The sequence below is a fragment of the Erythrolamprus reginae genome, chromosome 1 (genome assembly GCF_031021105.1).
Source record: "Erythrolamprus reginae isolate rEryReg1 chromosome 1, rEryReg1.hap1, whole genome shotgun sequence".
Classification (NCBI taxonomy): Eukaryota; Metazoa; Chordata; class Lepidosauria; order Squamata; family Dipsadidae; genus Erythrolamprus; species Erythrolamprus reginae.
Window position 1 is genome coordinate 93,842,409 of NC_091950.1, and position 22,078 is coordinate 93,864,486.

Genomic DNA, 22,078 nt, shown 5'->3' on the forward strand with positions numbered 1-22,078 from the left:
CAAAAAGATATTGACAAAATTGAACGGGTCCAAAGACGGGCTACAAGAATGGTGGAAGGTCTTAAGCATAAAACGTATCAGGAAAGACTTAATGAACTCAATTTGTATAGTCTGGAGGACAGAAGGAAAAGGGGGGACATGATCGAAACATTTAAATATGTTAAAGGGTTAAATAAGGTCCAGGAGGGAAGTGTTTTTAATAGGAAAGTGAACATAAGAACAAGGGGGCACAATCTGAAGTTAGTTGGGGGAAAGATCAAAAGCAACATGAGAAAATATTATTTTACTGAAAGAGTAGTAGATCCTTGGAACAAACTTCCAGCAGACGTGGTTGGTAAATCCACAGTAACTGAATTTAAACATACCTGGGATAAACATATCCATCCTAAGATAAAAATACAGGAAGAAACTGTAAAAAGAAATAAGAAACATAGAAATAGAAACATAGAAGACTGACGGCAGAAAAAGACCTCATGGTCCATCTAGTCTGCCCTTATACTATTTCCTGTATTTTATCTTACAATGGATATATGTTTATCCCAGGCATGTTTAAATTCAGTTACTGTGGATTTACCAACCACGTCTGCTGGAAGGGCAGACTAGATGGATCATGAGGTCTTTTTTTGCCGTCAGTCTTCTAAGTTTCTATGTTTCTAAATAAATAAATCCTTGTGTGACCAGAACAATCTAGAACTGAAAACACTCAAAACCATAGAAATGGTGGTAGGAGAAACCCTTCCACCTCTCACAATACTAGACAACACAGTATCAACAGTAGAGACCTTCAAATTTCTAGGTTCTATCATATCTCAAGACCTAAAATGGTCAACTAACATCAAAAACATCATCAAAAAAGCACAACGAAGAATGTTCTTTCTGCACCAGCTCAGGAAGCTCAAACTGCCCAGGAGCTGCTGATTCAGTTCTACAGAGGAATCATTGAGTCTGTCGTCTGCACCTCTATAACTGTCTGGTTTGGTGCTGTAACCCAACAGGACCGACACAGACTTCAGAGGATAATCAGAACTGCAGAAAAAACAATTGCTGCCAACCTGCCTTCCACTGAGGACCTGTATACTGCACTAGTCAAAAAGAGGACAGGGAAAATATTGAATGACCCCTCACATCCTGGACACAAACTGTTTCAACTCCTACCCTCAAAATGTCGCTACAGAGCCCTGCACACCAAGACAACTAGACACAAGAAGAGTTTTTCCCCGAACGCCACCACTCTACTAAACAAATAATTCCCTCAACACTGTCAGACTTTTTACTAAATCTGCACTTCTATTTCTACTAGTTTTTCTCATCATTCCTATCATCCTTTTCCTCCCTCTTAGGACTGTATGACTGTAAGTTGTTGCTGGTATCCTAAGATTTTTATTAATAATGATTGCTTCTTCATTGCTTATTTGACCCCCTATGACAATCATTAAGTGTTGTACCACATGATTCTTGACAAATGTATCTTTTTCTTTTATGTACGCTGAGAGCATATGCATCAAAGACAAATTCCTTGTGTGTCCAATCACACTTGGCCAACAAAATTCTATTCTATCCTTTGACCCCTATGATTATCATTGTTATACCTCAGGATTCTTGACAAATGTGCAACCTCTCTTTGTATTTTATAATCTCCAATCATCTCATCATCCTGGTTATCTCTGCACTTTCTTTAGAGTCGCAACCAGTGTTCCCTCTAATTTTTTGGGGGGGATGGGCGGAAAAGTATAGTGTCTGAGCAGCAGTCCCTTCGGGACTGGGCGGCACAGAAATAATAAATAAATAAGTAAGTAAATAAATAAGTAAATAAACAAACAAACAAATAAAAAACCCACCCTGTTTTGCCTCAGAGAATTTCAAAATAAAATACTGTACTGTGTGTCTATAACAGTGAGCTCATAATAGGGCAACTCTATCAATATCAAAATGCCACTTAAATAGTTGAGCTAGTTTCAAACTAGATTTTGATTTTCTTTCTCTCTTCCTTACTCCCATTATTTTTATTTTTATTTTCCTTCCTCTCTTTTTTCTATCTGTTTCTCTCTCTTCCTCTCTTCCTCTCTCTCTCCTTCCCTCTCACTCTTTCCCTCTCGGCTTCTGGGCAGGTTTGGAAAACTCTTGAGTTGATGATGATTTTTAAGTGAGCGATTGCTCACTGCTCAGCTTAGAGGGAACTATGGTTGCAACCTGCTGCAACAATTACCGGTATCTGTCCGGGTGTAAGATAACAAGAACCAATCAGAACGCCAAATTAAATTGAGGGCATTCTTAGTCTAAACCAGGGGTAGGCAAAGTTGGCTCATCTATGACGTGGACTTCAACTCCCAGAATTCCTTTGCAAGCATGATTGCCTCAGGAATTCTGGGAATTGAAGTCCACAAATCAGAAGAGCCAACTTTGCCTACCCCTGGTCTAAACTAGTGGTGGAGGAGGAGTTTCAAACTTGGCAACTTTTTAAGATGCGAGAACTTCAACTCCCAGAATTCCCGAGTTAGGAGGTGGGAATCTTTTCCGAAAGAAAAATGGGGTTGTAAAAATGGATGGAATTTCAGATCAACACTAAAGGCGCGTTTGGTCTGGTCAGGCGGGTGGCGTTTTCTTTTAAGGCACTGAGACAACCGGCCGTACGTGAAACCACGTGCCGATTCTTGTTTACAGTATATATATTTTTTATCTCTACGGACTCAAAAGGCGGGGCCTCCGCTCTTGCCCCTGACTAAGATGGCGGCTGGATGTCAGCCGCGAGAACGGAGAAAATGCCACCCCCCTCAGCAAATCAGCTTTGGCAGATTCGACAAGGAGCTTGAAGCGAACTAATTGAACTGAAAGGGCGGCGGAGGCCAACATAGTGGCGGTGACGCTAAGAGGAAAAAAAGAGTTAGTTTTCAGGGCAGAGGAGAAAAAGGCTTGGGTTTTTTTATCCATCGTGTGATATCTGCTCTCCAGAATTAAAAGGCCAGCTCTTCTCCTGAGGGAGGAAAAATGGCGTCGGTTTGGGATGAGGCGGAGGTAAAGTAAAGCCGGAGGGGGACGGGATTTTTGGCGAGAATGAGGGGTCGGCGGGCAATATTGAGTAGTGAGAGCAGCTGCCTTGCGATGGAACGGGGAGAGGGCTTGTGGAGATTCCCTCAGGGAATCTTGCTTGGCTGGGAAGGCCCGTGATCGGCAGAGCCTGCCTGGTTTCCCTCTTGCCATGACTGGCTTTTTCCCCCCTCTCTAGGATGGCATCGGGGAAGAGGTGCTGAAGATGTCCACGGAAGAGATCGTCCAGCGAACCCGCCTGCTGGATAGTGAGATCAAGGTAGGTTTCACTGGGGCTTGCCGCCTTGGGAACGAACCTGGGCTTAAAAAGTTTCTGGGCAGGGGGCTCCAATCTTGGCAACTTTAAGCCTGGCGGATAGAATTCTGGGAGTTATCCCATTATGGCATTTAAGACTTATAAACCTTCACAGTGCTTTACAGCCCTCTCTAAGCTGTTTACAGAGAGTGAGCCTATTTATTTATTATTTATTTATTTATTGGGTTGGTATGCCACCCCTCTTCGTGGCCTCGGGGCAGCTCACAGCATGTCAACAATTATTGCCCCCAACAATCTGGGTCCTCATTTTACTCAGATTTTACCATTTTACCCTCAGAAGTATGGAAGGCTGAGTCAACCTTGAGCCTACTGAGATTCGATCTGCCAAACTGCTGACAGACGGTGATAAGCAGAAGTAGCTTGCAGTACTGCACTCTAACCGCTGCACCACTGAGGCTCAAGTTGTGGACTCTGGGCAGCGGGCAGCAAAATAAAATCAACATAAAAACAATAAAACAATTTTAAAAAACCTTAAATTATGCCCTTCATCCATTTAGCCACAGCACGATGGAATTTGTTTATCTATCATTTATCTATCTATCTATCTATCTATCTATTTATCCATCCATCCCCGTGAGTCCCATGGGATAGGGTGGCATATAAGTCAAATAAATTAAATTAATTAAATCTATCAATTTGTCTGTCTGTGTGTCTGTCTGTCTATCATCTGATTTATATTGCTGCCCAACTTCCGAAGGACTCTGGGTGGCGTACAGCAAAATATCATCACTAAAAACAGTTTAAAAGCACAGTAGTAAAAACCCCTAATAAAAACATTCACACTTCTTGTGGCTGGACCTGGAAGATGTATCAATTGCTCAACAGCCCCGTGCCTACCAACAGAGCCAGATCTTTTAAGGCTTTCTGGAAGGCCCGTAGGGTGGGGGCAGTATGAATCTCCAGAGGTAGTTGGTTCCAGAGAGTGGGTGCTGCCACAGAGAAGGCGCTCCCTCGCGGCCCCCCCAACCGACACTGCCTAGCCGACGGAACCTGGAGAGGGCCATCCCTGTAGGCCTTTAGCAGTCGCTGGAAGCTGTGCGGTAGAAGACGGTGCTCCAGTTGAAGTCCTCGAGGCTTTAGGTTGCCAAGATTGGAGACCCCTGTTCTAGGGTGCCTACAAATTGTATTGGGTGCATTTGCGATTTGGGATGTCTGAATGTTTTATATCCCCACCCCTCCCTTGCAAGGCTATCTTTTGTTCTGCTTTTGTACAGAGAATGCAGAAAACGGAAAATCATTTTTTTAAAAAACGGGCTGACCCAAAAGCATTCCTGGCGCCTCTTTAAAAGCTGGCTATTTTTTACTCTAATTTAATTTATTTAATTTATAAGTTGTCCAACTGCAACTAGATTCTGGGCCGCATACAATATTTTAAAATAATACAATAACAGTTTTAAACCCCAAAGTAAACGATTCATATCCATGGCTGGAGCTAGATGGTGTAGCTCATCGGTCCCAGGCCTGCCAAAAAAGCCAGGTTTTCATGGCCTTCCGGAAAGCCGGAAGAGTGGGGACTGCGCGGAGCTCCGGATGCAGTTGGTTCCAGAGAGCTGGAGCCGCCACAGAGAAGACCCTCCCACATGGCCCCGCAAACTGACATTATCTAGTCGAAGCGACCCTGAGAAGGCCAACCCTGTGAGCCCTGATCGGTTGCTGGGAGATGTGTGGCAAGAGGTGGTCCCATGAATAGGGACCCGCCTCCTATTTATCTGTAAACAGAGAGCACTCTACAGCTGTGCTCTCTGGGGAAGCATGTTCCCTGAGGAATTCTGGGAGTTGAAGTCCATCCCAAGTGGCTAAGGTTGAGAAACACTGCTCCGGAAGGAAAAGAAGGAAGTAACGGCCAATGCGGTTCAGATGAGAAAGCGAAAGATTCTATCTTGTAAGTGTTAGAAATGGCAACTAGAAAATCCTCTAAACTTTCTGGAGGTAGCCATGTGACATGAAGGCAGATTGGAGAGACTTCTTACCTTTGGTGTGGCCCTGGTTACAATTTCTGGTATGGTATACCAGAACATAGTATGGCCTCACAAATATCCAGTGCCCCTGGCACTAGATATTTGTAAGGGGCATACCATGTTCTCTAGGAATCCGTGTTAGGATTATGGAAGGCTGTGATAACTCATAGAAGAGAAAGGGCTGCTAAATTAATAATAACTGGCTGCAACAGAATACATGGTATACCAATAGATTGTTAGCTGACCAGTAGGATGGCAGCAGTGCTGGAGCTGGTGGTGGCAGTGAGGTTTGGAGGAACTTGGCATAAATCCTGGGACAGATTTATTACTTTTAAAAAAATACTGGTGAGGTACATTTTTAATGCACTATGGGTTGCATAATTATGATGTAATCTATTTAAAAAGTAAGCCTTTCAGTTCAATTCTAAATTTGTTCACTGAGCTAACAGTGAACAGCTAAAACTTAGCTTGGTTCATGGAAAGTTCACCCATTCTTGGCATATTCTCACAAGCTCTATCCCCTATCTTTAGGCAACACTGTACCTGTGTTGTGGGTATGAAATAAAATGGTGTAAGTTATATTGTATTTCCCTTTATCGCATGAATATATGATAGCTACATACTGATTCTCGTGCAGTTTTCACAAGAGCGAGCTTGCTGCACAATATTTTTACAAATAATTGCTGATTTGTTTTTTCCTCAGAAAATGAATTCCACAAAACCAATTACTCTGTTAAAACCAAGTGATTTTACTATTTCATTTCATCTTTGATTCATTTGGTTCCTAGCATTTCCCCCATTTTCATTATCTTCTTCCAGATTTGCAGGAAATCTAATAATTATTTTTTAAGAATAATTGCTCTGGATTTTCAGATCATGAAGAGTGAAGTACTGAGAGTAACACATGAGCTGCAAGCAATGAAAGACAAGATTAAAGAAAATAGCGAAAAGATCAAAGTGAATAAAACTCTGCCATACCTTGTATCCAATGTCATAGAGGTATGTTTCTTATAGTATAATATATAGTCTATAGCATCTATAAATATTATAATTTTTCTGTGAGTGAATGCCCTGAAGAAAAGAATAGAAAAGGTTATGCAAAATGAGATTATTATAACTTGGTCCGGTTTTAAAAAGAGTTCACTTTTTAATAATCTGACTTGATATTCTTTCTTGGTATGATTTCTGAAATGTAATCCAGAACACTTGTGAAAGAAAATAATGAGTCTTATTGCAGAATAAGCATATATCAATCAGGAATCTTGTTTTTTAAAAGAAAATGTTAGAAGAAATTATTGCAGATTCAAGGATCAAATTCATTTCTAGCTAACCTGGATGTTTTCAAAGAAAGATAAGTATAAAAATTGCATATTTTTATAGCACAGGTAGGCTGTTATAGGTGATTCTGTAAACATTCCCCTTTCAGGAAGAAAGAGGATCATACCCACAATTTGTTTCTTAGGCTAAAATAAGTGATGTACTGCCTGATTACACCAACTAAGATTTATAATGATAAGTAGATAGTTTTAATACTTTATAGTGTATCCATTTATTTTTGTGAGGCCTCTGCTTTCCTCAACAAAAGAAAATTGTCACTTTTTTAGACGTGGATCTATAACATTTTTAAGAGCTTGCAGGAGAAAGTCTGCATTAGCACTGAGTAAATATCTAGTGCCTTTGTCCACTGCTGGGTATGACAGAAATAATTTTGTGATACTATTATATACTTGACCAATATAATTATGTTTCCATCTGATCTTTTTTTCATCTTTAGCTGCTGGATGTTGACCCCAATGACCAGGAAGAAGATGGAGCAAATATTGACCTTGATTCACAAAGGAAGGGCAAGTGCGCTGTCATCAAAACCTCTACCCGACAGGTGAAAGCAGCATGATAACAAATTGCTTTTAATTATATAAATATATGATGTTGTCTTATATTAATAAGATTCAGTTCAGTATTGACTGTTCCAATATTGGCAGGGGCTCTCAGCAATATGTGCCACTTCACCCCTTTCTCACTAATGATGCCAAGTGAACATTCTCCAGATACGCATCCTTCAGCTTCCAGATTTCTCAATAATTGGCCATCCTTAAGAATTCTAAAGTTGTTTGTTTATCTATGTCCAGCTTGGAGAAGATTAGTCAGGATCGTAGTGTGATCTGCTAAGAGCCTACTTTTTCATATTCTCAGTCAAGAATATGTTTAAAATGTATGAATTCAGACATTTTTGAGATTAAGGTTTTAAACTGAAATGTTCTTCTGTTTTGGTTTCTGTCATTTTATGTTATATGTTACATGTAGAATATGTTTTAACCTCTTTGTGCCTCTTTGCATAAAAAGGCAAAGGTGAAATAAATATTGTAATGAAGTTAAACTATTTTGTTCTTAACAAGCATCTGAAATTTTAATCCAGGACATCCTACATCTAAAGTGAAAATTGCTGCTAGTTCACAAAACAAGGTATGCAAACAATTCTGATAAGATTTAGGTCAAGCTGAAAAAAAAATGTTCCTCTTCTTCAACAGACTTACTTTCTGCCTGTGATTGGGTTGGTTGATGCTGAAAAGTTAAAGCCTGGAGATCTAGTGGTGAGTAGTTACTATGCTGCATAAGAATGAATAACCAAACATACTTTGATTTTAAAAACAAAGCAACTTCATAGATAACTCCACTGTTCCTAAGACTTTCGCAGTATTTGTAAACCTGTGTATTCGAGGTAATCCTTCTGACTGTGCAGTATTTATTTAGTCCTTAGTAGGCCTCTCTTGAAATGTGGTTGGAAAATATGATTAATAGTTTCAAATATGGCAGATAAATGAATTTGGATTACAAACATCTATAGTTCTTTAACACAAAAACAGCCTAGTATTGTTTTAATAATACATAATATACTTTCTATAAGACTTAATCTTGGCATATTTAATTTGACTGTAATTTAAATTACCATCTTGTTTTGTGCCATATACCTCTACTGCTTCTCTCTCATCTCAAAGCTGTTTAGCGCCTCAAAATAACAAAAAAAGCATACATCTTCCTTTTCATTTTAATTGAATAAATTCATACAATAATGTTCATTGCATTTAATGTTCCTAAATAACACCTTTAAGGGAAAATTGAATATTTCTCAAGTTACTGTGAGTAATGTATTCTGCCCTCTTTTTTTCCTCCCCTGTTTTTTCATGTTACTATGTATTGAGTCCATTTTGTGTATAATAGTAGTTCTCCCCTGCAGCCTCTTAATAACTGCAGCCTCTTAATAACTGCATGAGTAAGACGAGAGAAAAATGGGGGAGAGATAGAATTCAAAAAAGTATTTTTATGTATTTCTGTTTGCAGGGTGTGAACAAAGACTCCTACCTGATTTTAGAAACCTTGCCCACAGAGTATGACTCAAGGGTGAAAGCCATGGAAGTAGATGAGAGACCTACGGAACAATATAGTGATATTGGAGGGCTAGATAAACAAATCCAAGAGGTAACGAGATGTTGCTAATTCTTTTTTTTTTTGGCTTAATATTTACAGAACTTTGAAAACATTTTAGGTGTTTTTAAAATGTTAACCTAATTAAGATTACAGAGCCAGCAGGGATTCAGCAGTTAAGAAGATGATTTTGTTTACTTTTTGTTTCTACAGCTGGTGGAAGCAATAGTTCTGCCAATGAATCATAAAGAGAAATTTGAAAACCTGGGAATCCAACCTCCTAAAGGGGTGCTCATGTATGGACCTCCAGGAACAGGAAAAACTCTCTTGGCCAGAGCTTGTGCTGCACAGACAAAGGTAAAACCCATGTGCTTGCTGATGGCTTCTCCTAATTTATGGAATGCTTCCAGTTTTATTATTATTATTATTATTATTATTATTATTATTATTATTATTATTATTATTATTAAAGACATTGTACTGACTGAACCTATTCTCCCTAATTTTTAAAATTAGTATTTACACTGTTCTGTTTGTTCGATAGATTTCTGTTAGCTCTGTTGTGGTGTACAAACAATTATTTTCTGCATTGGTTAGCTTTTCTTGGACTTTGGTGTTGTGGCCCATCCGTGAAAATAATTGTTTGTAGGCCACAACATTTTAAAATGGCTGTACAGAAACTGAATTTAGAAGATAGGTAGCAAAACAATGAGGAGCCTAAAAACCCAACTTCAGGAGTAATAGTTGGAGGAATTATAGACGATTGCTTGAAGAAGAGGAGAGTAAAGAGAAGCATGTTAGCAGTCCACAAAAAGTGTGTGACAAAAAAAGGGGCCTATTTTCTGTTTGAGTTAAGAACAAGACAAGAACCAACCTGATACTATTAACAAGAATTATAGTTAGATCTGTTAAACAGTGGAAATATTTGCCTAAAGCAGTGCTAGATTCCCTCTTGCCGGAAATTTTGGGAACTGGATGGCCACCTGTGATTTAGTCATTTCCATATTGAATATGGGGCTGAACTCCAACATTATAGCTTGCAAAATATTGCCTTTAATACCATTTCTGTTGTTATCTAGAGTACTGCACTAAGGCAGAACTTGGGTACACATATCTTATCTCTTGCCTTGTTTTAGGCTACATTCTTGAAACTAGCTGGTCCACAGTTGGTGCAGATGTTTATTGGTGACGGAGCCAAATTGGTCCGAGATGCCTTTGCATTGGCCAAGGAGAAAGCACCTTCTATCATCTTTATTGATGAACTTGATGCTATTGGCACAAAGAGGTAAGAGCTGAATTCTCGTCTACAAGTTTTGAGTTAGAGCCGGCATTCTTCATATATCCCAATGATGGCAGTGATGTTCCTTTACAGATCAGTTCTTAATTAGTATCACTCCCAACTCTTCAAGAATATATACCGTATACATTTTTTGATCAATAACTAGCTTGTGGTGGGGAACAATTTTCAGAGGCTTATATATGCTATATTCTGGCTACTATAAAAGAAAGATCGGATAATAATTGGGAATTCTTTGTTTATGAAATGCAATGTGAGGTTTGCAGTAAAGTCCAATGTGAAGTGTACCTACTGAATAGCAACCGCTTATGACCAATTTCGAGACAGTTCATTCTGTTACTGTCATCTTCATTTTTAATCAGTCAATATTCTGCAGCTTTGAACATGTTCAAATCATTGAGATGTTTTTGGACATTTTTCTCAGGAAGCCCAGATTCTCTTTTATTGATTCTCTTTGCTGCTCTGTTCAAATTTGTTATGACTTAATGCTCTTGGGTGGAAGAGCAAAATACAGAAAGGCACAGAAACTATTAAAAGTCATTGAGTTTTGCCCTCTGTTCTACAGCTGTAGCTCTATCTTGAAATCTAGATATGTGGCTCCTTGTAACAACTATTTTGAAGGCAATGTTTGTTTGAGTATCTTATAGTTGCCAATCACAATTCTAAATGTACATTGGCAACAAAGTATGTAAAATTAGCTGTCTTTGGCTCAGTGGATGTCAACTGAAGGACAAAATTCTATGACCTCAGCTGCCTCAGCTTTCGTCAGTCCATTACTGCTGATATAAGAGGAAACAATGTTTGCATAAAAACATGGCATGCTAAGTACATGGGAATATGGGATGATTTTTTGTTGTTACTACTTTAAAGTAGTGTTTTATTTAAGCCTCTATATACTGTATTTTACAGAAAATGGTAATAAAACAGAAAATGGGTAATAACAAATCTTTATTTTTCCCATCAGATTTGACAGTGAAAAAGCTGGTGATCGTGAAGTACAGAGGACCATGTTGGAATTGCTTAACCAGCTTGATGGCTTTCAACCCAACACACAAGTCAAGGTAACTGTTTACCTGCCATTAATGCAGGAAGCAGTTCTGTGGTCAAATAATATTGATTTACAAATATTTGTAAACTGTTGTTATAGAGCAGCTTTGAAAGTCAGATTGGTGACCAAGCTGAAATTTTTTAATAGCTTTGAATCATTATTTTTTAAAAACTTTATTAGCCTGTAGTCCAGGATGAACAGGGCTAGAATGTTAATCTTTTTTTGAAGAATGGGGAGCTTATATGAAGTGAAAGTATGTACAGTATACTATATAATACAGCTCACACCATAATTTAATAGTTGCATATAGAATGTGTGTCTGCCCAACTACAAAGTATGTCCTTTATTCAGGTGATTGCTGCAACCAATCGTGTTGATATCCTAGATCCTGCTTTACTACGCTCCGGGCGGTTAGACCGCAAGATTGAATTCCCAATGCCCAATGAAGAGGCCAGAGCTAGGATTATGCAGATCCATTCACGCAAAATGAATGTCAGGTATTAAACAGAAGGGGAATGTAATTTGGATGTTGGCTGCACTATGAATTATGGACTCATTTTTATTCAGAGTATGTCATAATTACCATATTTTTCACATTGTAAGATGCACCAGACCATAAAATGAACATTAGGTTTAGAGAAGGAAAACGGGGTGGGGGGAGGGGAGGTTGGATCTGCCTCTGATTCCCAGCATCCATCCGGGATTCATCTGGCTAGTGTCCTAAGCTGCCAAGCAGCTGATTGGCGGTTGGATCAGTGGCATAGGTGGTGGCGAACCCTGCCACCTAGAACAAGCTGATTGGTGGTATTCTAGAAGGCCTGTCCAACCACAGATCAGTTGTCCAGTCAGCTGAGCTGAGCTGCTGCTGCCAACAGGAAACATGATTGTTCGCTGCCACAACAACTCCCTCCCCCCACCCAGCATTATTAGCTCTATGATACACAGACATTTCCACCCACTTTTGGGGGGGAAGTGTGTCTTATAGTGTGAGAAATACAGTAGTTGCTTCTGAATATGGTATCAACTAAAAACTATTACACTTTTTCAGAATTTTAGCTATTTTGTGAAAAGCAAATTTCTAATACATATGACTGAAGATAGTACTAAAATATTACAATAATAAAAACTGAGATGCCAGAACAAAGGTTGAATTTTAGATTCAGAAGTTCAGTCAGGTCTTCATTTCTTGTCCTTCCCTATTTCTAGGAAAATGAAAATAAGGTAAAGGCAAATTGGTATGGTTTATGTGGGTTATGTTCAATGTTAAATCTCATATTGAATAGAATAGAGTTTTATTGGCCAAGAGTGATTTTTACACACAAGGAATTTGTCTTGGTGCATATCTTTCCCACTTTTTTTATAATGAAACACTTGTTCTCTGCAGTCCTGATGTGAATTACGAAGAGCTGGCACGATGCACAGATGACTTCAATGGTGCACAGTGCAAGGCTGTGTGTGTGGAAGCGGTAAGTAGGTTGGTCAGTTTCCGTTGGAAGTCTGGGGTTTTTTCATAACTGCTGACCTATGGAGACTGTGTACAACAAAAGAGTTATAGTTTCTTATATCAGCTATATTGAACTTTTGCTGAATGATTTTTCCCTTCTTCTTGGGTCAGGGAATGATTGCCCTTCGGCATGGAGCTACAGAACTTACCCATGAAGATTACATGGAAGGAATTTTGGAGGTGCAGGCCAAGAAAAAAGCCAATTTACAATATTATGCCTGATTTTTGCTCTTAAATTGGATATTAAAGCCTTGATACAAAAAGTTCAGAGTTGTAACTTTTGCAACTGAGTTCATTATGCGAACTCCTTTCACTTAAGACAAAAATAAATTAATTAAAAAATGTTTCCTCTGATTGAGACTGCTGTTATATTTGGTTGAAAATGGAGAACAAATATAATTATGCAGGATGTTCATGTACAGTATATGAAACTTCTTTCATTAATCTCTTTAAACGCCAACTTGTGTACAACCGATGTTATCTCTTGCTTTTGTTCTTGAATCTTTGGTATGCTTTCACAATTTGTCTGGTTGTTAACAATTAGTATTTCAGGTCTTAACTGTAGGATTCTGAAAACACCTATATAAATGTTCAACTAAAGTCTAAATCTGTAAATCATTTGATATGAAACTATATTTATTTTTAACTCTGAGATAAATTGAAAGTGAAGGGCAATAAGGAGCCAAAGATTTCTGCAGTGAGTGGGAATATTTCAATTTATAACCTATATCTATAAAGAGAGAGGTTAACAGTCCTTGAAGTAGATACCATCTAGAACAGGCACGTCAAACTCAAGGGCTAGATCCAGCCTGCAGGGTACTTAGATCTGGCCCATGAGGCCAACCTGGAAACAGTGAAGGATGGCTTGCAGCCCTCCCGAGCTCTGTTTTTACTGGCAAAGAGTTGCAGAACGCCGCGGTGCATGTTTTCACTGGCAGAAGCACTACAGTTGCATTAGTTTTCTATTTGGATAAAAGTTTCTTTATTCATTGAGAGAATTTTTTTTTAAACTCTAATTTTCTCTCTGGTGTGATTTGATAACATCCTCTTGAATTTGATAGCACTTTCTCAGATTTGATGCACAATATACCTTCTAACCTCTATTGCATTTTTAAAGTAATATTCTCACATTTTGAAAACAACTGATCTTCTTGATTCTCTCTTTTTCTTGAACAAGTGATCTCGTTTTCTTTAAAATTTCTTTAATCCTTTTTTGTTGTAGCTTGATGGGTGCCCTTCCTGTCAGTTCAATCACTTTTTGACAGAACCTTAGTACTCCCTCTCTCAAACATGCTTTTCGAAAGGTAACTGGGCTTTCTTGAGTTTTTTATCCTTAAAAACAAACTGGTGAAGAAAAACTTTTTCAAGGAAAAATCCCAAAAAATCCAGTTGCCTCTAAATCTACAATCATTCCTTCTATGATTAACCTTAAATTGTCTTTTAAGAATATAAAAACATGTTTTTGTGATGGTTGGAACATCTGTTTTTTATAGATGTTTTTATTGTGGAAGGGTGATTAGCAATACCACTTAGATAGTACTTAGCAGTTTACAGAGTCAACATATTTCCCCCAACAATCTGGATCCTCATTTTACCAACCTTGCAAGGATGGAAGATTGAATCAACCTTGAGCCTGTCGTGATCAAACTTCTGACAGTTGGCAGAGCCTGCAATATGTATTCTAATCACTATGCCACCATGGCTCTCTTAGATTAAAGTCTTCTTTTAAAGGTGCCCATTGAATTTCATTGCCTATCTGAAAGTCATTCTATTAGAAAAGCCTTAATATGTTTTTGGCTTGGGGTCATCTTACAGATAACAATTCTGTAACTTTATGTAAAGTTATCAGAATATATGTTATCATTGATAAGTAGGCTGACAGCTTCCCACTAAATGGCCTCCACTTACAGTAAATCTTTATCAGTTCCTGCTTCCCTTCTGTTCACTTGTTACTTTGGGTACATATGTAATTGGTAGACTACAATTTTCTTACCTGGTCAGATAAATTATATAAAACATTAAGAGGGGAGGAAAAGTCAGCAGCTCCTTATTCTGATGCCAAATTGGTCCTGATTTCAAATGCCTGTTTACCTTGAGATTTGGTTCCCAGGACTGATATTTTTCATCCGGGTCTGTGCTTCCTTATTCCTGTAGAGATACTAAATAAGATGTAACAGGGTTTTGTTTTGCAGCTAAAACGGGTAGAAGAAATCTAAAGCCAGAGAATTGTTCTCCTTTTAACGTAACCAAGCCTTTTAATTTAATGCCTCTTGAAATGTACAACTTCCATTTAAAAATCACACTTGCCATGAATACATTAACTTTAGCACTGAGTAATTAATTACATGCCACTTCAAAATACAATGTAAACAGCCCTTCAACAAAGGGTTCTGTGCAGTCTTTGGGGGAGACAGTAAAGAAGTACAATGAGGAAAGACCACGGCTTCCCTTCAGCACCATTGTTGATGTTCCTGAGTTAGGCTCAGCTTGTTAATCATCTGTATACTGTGGGTCCCTCTCATGAGTTATGCCTCCTTATGTGTTACAAGAGAAAATGTCAGATTTTTTTTAAGGGTCTGTGCTCCTTTTCCAAAACAAAGTTTCTTCTGTATTTTGGAAGGATTGAAAGTGGACCATAAATCTTAGGTTGCCTTTTAGAGCAGCTACATGATTTGAGGAATGGGCCTGGCTCCCTTGCTCAGTTCAATTGCAATTTTTTTTCCTTTGCAAAGGAACGTGTAGGGTTCTTACTTCAGTCAACAAGATTGTTGCAAGGGCGCAAAGGACCACATCAGATTTGTGCAAGCCTTGAATTGGTTTTCCACAGTTTGGGTGATTACATCATTGCAACTTGCCCCCTTGTGGGAATATTCTTCAAACATCTGAAGGTCTAATACGCACTTTACTCCAAGGTACTTAAATGCATATTTGACTTCCAGAACTAACAAGATACAGATACTGAACAGCCTGGATTTGAGAATATTTCCCTCCCTTGAATGTTTAAAGCCTTCATCTGGACCAAGGATTTCTGCAGAGCAATGGGCCAATTCCAGCATTGGATCTCTGCTCAAAAGAGAATCAGTTCTGAGACTGGGCAGATTTTATTTTTTCCTTGGCTTTCCCTTCTAATTGACCTTCCAGTTCTTGGAAATAAAACTCCTTGGCATCAAACAGAATTCACACTGGCTTCTCCTCCTAAGAAAAAGCTGATGCCGTTTAAACGATCAACAGGTCTTATAGCACCACAAGCCTATTTAACAGACAACTGCATCGTAGAAAAAAACAGGACTAAGAATTAACCCAGACGGTTGATGTGAGTCAGAAACAGGCAGACAGAAGAATCACGGGCTGGCATTCCTCCAGGACTTTGCCAAAGCAATAGAAACCCCTTAGTTCCAACATGGTTTGCAGATCTCGAAATGTCCACACTGTGTTCTGGTAACGGGCGGTGGGCTAATAAGACTCGCAGGCGTTCTCCACATCACACAGCTCCGTTTTCCTGTCTGGGTTTCTGTACAACAGTCCGAGGAGTATTGAGAGAGGGAGCGAGGGTGCATAAGAATCCGGCCAGCAGCGTCAGTCCCAGGCCGCCCCAGGCGCAGAACATGGACCAGCCATAGCCATGGCTGATGTCCTCGGGTAATCCGTAGACGTACCGAGGGTAGCGAGACAGCTCAAAATTTATCCCTGCCACGCAGGTGCAAAGGGAAATGATGCAGCATGTCCCTGAAAAGGAGGAGAAGAGAGAAAAGAAAACACAAGAGCAATGTGTAACATCTTTCCTGCCAAAGGCAGAATCGGGCATGTGAAGCTGCCAGTTTTTATCTTTGTCAGCAGCCTTTAAAAATACAGAAATGAAAAGAACTTTCTTGTACAGGCAGATTCCTGATTTTTCCTCAGGCTCATTACTCTTTGAATTCCTGTCCTTTGCTTGGCATGCAGCTGTCTTGACTGGCTGGGCGTTTTTACTGCTGTTTTGGATTCTTTGATCTTTACATTTTGAATATTTGTCTGCAAGGATATAGTCCCAAAAGACAAAACGGCTGTGATGGCACAGTGGAAACATGCCCATTTATGTGTGTGTGTGTGTGTGTGTGTCACATGCAATGGACATTTATAAGGTTAACCCTCAATCACAGTTTTGTGGCCACCATTGATTTTTGAGACCATATTCTTCAGTCACCCTGCTTGTCTGAACTCTTCTATCAACTTCTTGTTTTGTTGTGAGTCTACGGAGAGGGGCGGCATAGAAATCCAATAAATCTAATCTAATCTAAAGTCAGACTGCATGTTAATCTGGCCACACAAAAACTACACCACAATACACGCAGTAAAAGCACTGTAATATCCAGATTTTTAGAGAATGGTTCTGGGGATTATTGTAAAAACTTTCAAGGAAAAAGACTGAGCATATGACACACCTGTGGTGCTTCTATACTCCCTATATGCTCCCTATAAATAGCATCATCTAGCAATCTAAACGCTAGTAATAGAGAAGGGGAACACACAGTCTTTGCGGTATTACTTTCTTATTTTGATCAATAGAAACACTTCTACCTCTCAGCAGTTAGTAGTAGTATTTGTTGACATCAGTCCCATGTAGTTTTGGTCAGCTAAAACACCATTTTTAAAAAAATATTCATATGCTTTGAGGTTATAAAACTCAAAACGTATTTCATACATAAATATGCATTTGTGCTCATTTTAAAATTTACAGAAATAGGATTCTTTCCTTACTGCTTTGATCCATGCAATTTTGTTCCAACCTGAAATGCATGCGATCTGTTTCTAATTTTGTTATAAATTAATTGACGCAGATGAATTATCTGGTGCTTTAATCATTTTGTGATCATTTACCTGTTAGGTAAATAAATACAATACTTTTCGCAACAGTGGCCAAACATTGTTTCATTTTTCTGTTAAGAGGTTTAAACATCAAATCCTGGCAATGTGAAAATGCTAGGTAAGTAATTTAGTTTCCTTGTTCTCTTACTTTTGAACTGTCAACTCTTTAACACACCCACCATAGATGTGCTTTTAATAATAATCAGATTGTACTGTATGTATTAAAGTAGTGAGTTAATTTCTAAACCAATGACTATTGATAAGTATAAATGTTTGGTTATTTTTTATTTTATTAGTTTGTATTTTTAGTTTGTGCTTGCATTTTCTGGGGGGGTTTAATGTAAAAATCAATAAAACATTGTTTTCTTCATAATTTTTAACTAAATTAAAATGATAGTTAAAAGTTATTGGGGGGAAATGAAGTTAGATTTAATTTTTTTTTTAAATTGCAGATTCCCAGCCATGAACAAAGCACATATTTTTTCCTCTAAATTTGAGGTATGAGTTAATGCAAAGGAGAGGCAATGAGAGGAGAATTTTTAATCAGTACTTTAAAGAGATAGTCTGTCTTCTGGTTATAATTCTACAATATAATTTATCTTCATAACAGGGGAAAATTAATCATGTATTAATTCCTGCCTCTAACTACAGCTTATAGCACAGCCATGAGGGAGTGTTAAAAAGTTAACAACCCTAGAAAGGGTGACAGAAAAGAAATTATATCACAGAGGTAAGCTATTCAGTTGATGCAGAACATTTACAGCTGTGGCTTCAATGAGATGTGCCCATCCAACAATTGCCTCTGGACTTCCTGCTATTACTCTGAAAGACTGCTTTAGAGATGAACAATGTGGGCGCTCCATTGGTTATGCACTGCAACTTCCAGCGTCCATCAAATTAGCTAGGCTAGCAAGGGCTAGTGAGAATCAGATCAGTGATATCTACACCAGTAAACAATGCCCATATGTAAGGAGAGGAAAACCTTGTATCTAGCAAAGAAACCAAAATGTGCTTTTTTCAAGAGGGAACTGAACTTTCTTGTTCTTCTTTGAAGATGGTTCACTTCTCATCAGTGATGGGCTACCAAAAATTTTACTACCACATTGTGGGCATGGCTTATGCATTTTGTTTCAACATCTTTCAGTGCAAATTGGGTGCTCTGGGGTGGAGCTCCAAATATTCTGCGTTCCAGACCGTTCCCGTAGGAGCCCATCACTGCTTCTCATCCAAGAAGATTCTTCAGCTTTGACTGGACGGTGGGGAACGGAAGGATTTATATTCCTTGCAGACAGCTGGCCATTTGCATTCTTTTAGAGAGTTGTTGAGGCCACTTGGAGGACCACCTGGGTAGTGCAAATGGGTGTGGAGATTTCTTGGAACTGCTGAAAGGACTGTGTTGTAGACTGGAGACAGATGATGCATCCCTCCCCCTCTGTTGAGAGATGACTGTTGAAAATTGTCAACACAGACCTTTCATTTCATTTATTAGATTTGTATGCAGTTCCAAGAAGGCACCTCACCCATTTGCACTATCCAGGTGAACCTGATGAAACAGATAAACATCCAGATGGCCTCAATGATTCTCTAAAACAGTGGTTCGCAACCTGGGGTTCAGGACTTCTTTGGGGGTCAAACAACCATTTCACAGGGGTCGCCTAAGATCATGGGAAAAGACAAATTTTCCATGGTGTTAGGAACTAAGGCTTCTATTCTGGCGCCTTGGGACATATTTTTACAATCTGACCAATCAGGCTTTTACACTGGGGGTGTCCCTCTGACCTTCCTGCCAATCAGCTTCAAGTTCTGTTGGCGCTAGACCTATGGTTGGAGGTCACCTTAACATTAGGAACTGTATTAAGGGGTCGCGACATTAGAAAGTTTGAGAACCACTGCTCTAAAAGAATATAAATGACCAGCTGTCTTCAAGGAGTATAAATCCTTTCATTTTGCACTGAAAAATCTTCTTGACTGAGAAGCAAAACATCTTCAAAGAAAAACCAGAAAGTCCAGTTGCCTCTTGAAAAAGCACCTTTGGGACAACCATGACCTGGATGTCTGAGAATCTCCATAGACATTTGGCAAATAAACCAACAACATACTCTCTTCGTGCCTGCAAATCATGTAGATTTCTACATATTTAACTGGTATGGAAAGCTGAGGTTATGGTATATTAGGTGAACACTATTATTGAATTCATTCATTCCTTTAAAAATTTTCAAAACAGTTTAAAATTTGAGTTGGTGAAAAAATATTTGAGTTGGTACAAGTACCAGAGAGCTAGAAATGACTGAATGACTGACAATGATGTTGGTCATTACTTATAAAGCCCTACATGGCTCAAGGCCCAATTATCTATGGGACCGCCTCTTGCCACATACCTCCCAGAGACCAATAAAAACACACAGACTTGGCCTCCTCCGGGTCCCGTCGACAAAGCAATGCAGGTTGGCAGGAACATGGGGGAGGGCCTTCTCTGTGGCCGCCCCAGTTCTATGGAACCAACTCCCCCCCGATGTCCATACTGCTTCCATGCTACTGGCCTTTCATAAGACCACGAAGACCTGGCTCTGCCGGCAGGCCTGTGGGGGCTATGAATTAACAACTGATAGGGCCACACTGTATGAATGGTATATATGTATGGGATCATGACTGTTTTATATTAACTGGGTTTCTTTTAATACGGGGTTTTACATAGTTTAGATTATATTCAACTTCTTTGTATTGCTCTGTATCTATTTGTATATTTCTATATTATTATTGAAAGCCACCCTGAGTCCTGTGGGATTGGGTGGCATAGAAGCCAAATGAATGAATGAATGAATGAATGAATGAACGAATGAACGAACGAACGAATGAACGAACAAACAAACAAATGAAGGCATTCTGGCTTACATGTTTTTTTCATCTATGTAATGTACTCTGTTCCTCTATTAGGGCACAGATTCATTGCATAAAATGTATAAGACAAATGCCAGGATTGTATCCCAAAATATTTTAAACAATAATAACAATTTTTTAAAAAAATTACCTCCCATAAGGAAGAGCAGTCCAGCTACATATTGCATCAGCTCGTGCTGTTGACAGCAACCCAGCATGCCAATGATCCATCCAAAGAGGATTATGGACACCGCCATACCAATGAAGCCAGCTGTCATTCTCCGCAGGTCTGAGAGGAGGCATTGTCGGTGCATGGAAGAAAGAAGAAAGAAAAGAGTAGAGGAAGAAAAACCTCAGAGAGCCATGTGGACAAAGCTGACGCCCTCTAGATCAGGGGTCTCCAATCTTGGCAACTTTTAAGACTTGTGGACTTCAATTCCTAGAATTCTGGGAGTTGAAGTCCACAAGTCTTAAAGTTGCCAAGTTTGAAGACCTCTTATCTATAGATCAGCAATATAAGTTCTCCTTAGGACAGGATGTTTGTGGATTTTGAGAACTACACAAAGCAATTAAGAAAGCAAACCAAACAAGGCCTTAGCACTTCCCAGAATTATAGGGTCTTCTCTTAACTAAATCATCATCTTGCAAAAAGGGATTAACTCTAAATCTACCCCACTGAAAACATTCTGTTTGTTTGTAAGTGTTATTCTATTTTTCTGGGATCATCTATGACTCCATGCATAGGCAATTTCCTCGAATGTTCAAGCAATCGGGCGGTTCTGTAAGTGCAGTGCAGTGCAACCCAGAGCAATCAAGCTGTGAATATGGGATCATCTATGATTTGTGGCAGAAGACATTATGTTATGATGTAATACTGCCATAGTCTCAGAGGACATTACATTATGATGTACTGCTGCCATTGTCTCAATCTGATTGCCTCTTGACAAGAGCTCATAGGGATTCAAGAAGGTACACAGACCAGGCACATGAGGGAGGAATAATGGGAATAGCCTAATAAATGATTGAGAGAGTGGCAGTGAAGACCTGGGGGAATTGCTAGCTAAAGTTTTGCCAACCTTATGTTGGATTTCAGATATGTTGGATTTCAACCACCATAGTGGATTTGCATTTGCACTGGAGAGCAACAGGTTGTAGCAATAATTTTCTCTGAATTAAGATAGACGATCCACTCAAATCTAGTGATTTTCTGATCAAATCTCTATTGTTTCCTTAGCAAAAATATTTTTTAAAAATAATTGCTTAGTCAGGGTAGAACTTTACTTTTAGCCTTTTTTTAAAAAAAATATTGAGAGGTATTGCCACAAATCAAGTTGTGCCATACAAATGGGTAAGATCAGAATTCTGGTTTCTTTTCTTGGGAGAAGAAAGTGGGATTTTTTTAACCACATGAGTCAAGGCTATTTTAGAGTTTACATAACCATTTCTACAGCTTTCTTATTGCAAAATAGCAGGAAATCACACAGGTGTAATCAAACAAGGCTCTCAGGTTGCCAAAACATTTTGGCAGAGCTGCATGACTCAGTTCCCTTCCTGGTATAAAGTATAAACTAACTCAAAATGATGGTTCCAGAAAAATAAGCTTTTGAACATTGTATAATAAGCATTGTTGGGGTCTATCTGCCTTGAAAGTCAGGGACACTTGAAACAAAAACATGTAAGAGTCTTCCTGCAGCTTTCTATCCAGAATGAAAGATGTGCCATAATTTTCTCCAAATTGCTTTAACTCTTCAGAGCCTTTTAAGTA

The 22,078-nt window shown here is 38.9% G+C and overlaps 2 protein-coding genes across 2 annotated transcripts in view; one reads left to right on the plus strand and one right to left on the minus strand.

Annotated features, from left to right (window-relative positions):
• The first annotated feature begins 2,491 nt into the window (after positions 1-2,491).
• Positions 2,492-12,945, plus strand: PSMC3 (proteasome 26S subunit, ATPase 3). The gene is made up of 12 exons (XM_070759809.1): positions 2,492-3,012; positions 3,224-3,304; positions 6,193-6,318; positions 7,094-7,198; positions 7,848-7,910; positions 8,659-8,796; positions 8,956-9,099; positions 9,879-10,027; positions 11,004-11,100; positions 11,439-11,584; positions 12,472-12,553; positions 12,703-12,945. The coding sequence occupies exons 1-12, from the start codon at positions 2,986-2,988 to the stop codon at positions 12,811-12,813; spliced, it is 1,269 nt and encodes a 422-aa protein (XP_070615910.1). The 5' UTR covers positions 2,492-2,985; the 3' UTR covers positions 12,814-12,945.
• Positions 12,946-14,820: 1,875 nt separating this feature from the next.
• The window catches only part of LOC139157682 (transmembrane protein 178B-like), a 38,161-nt gene continuing 30,903 nt past the window's right edge, over positions 14,821-22,078 (minus strand). The window contains exons 3-4 of the mRNA XM_070734707.1: positions 20,465-20,602; positions 14,821-16,317 (exon numbers count right to left, since the gene is read on the minus strand). Of these exons, the coding sequence (XP_070590808.1) occupies positions 16,073-16,317; positions 20,465-20,602 (383 nt within the window). The 3' untranslated portion in view covers positions 14,821-16,072. The remainder of the gene's footprint in view (positions 16,318-20,464; positions 20,603-22,078) is intronic.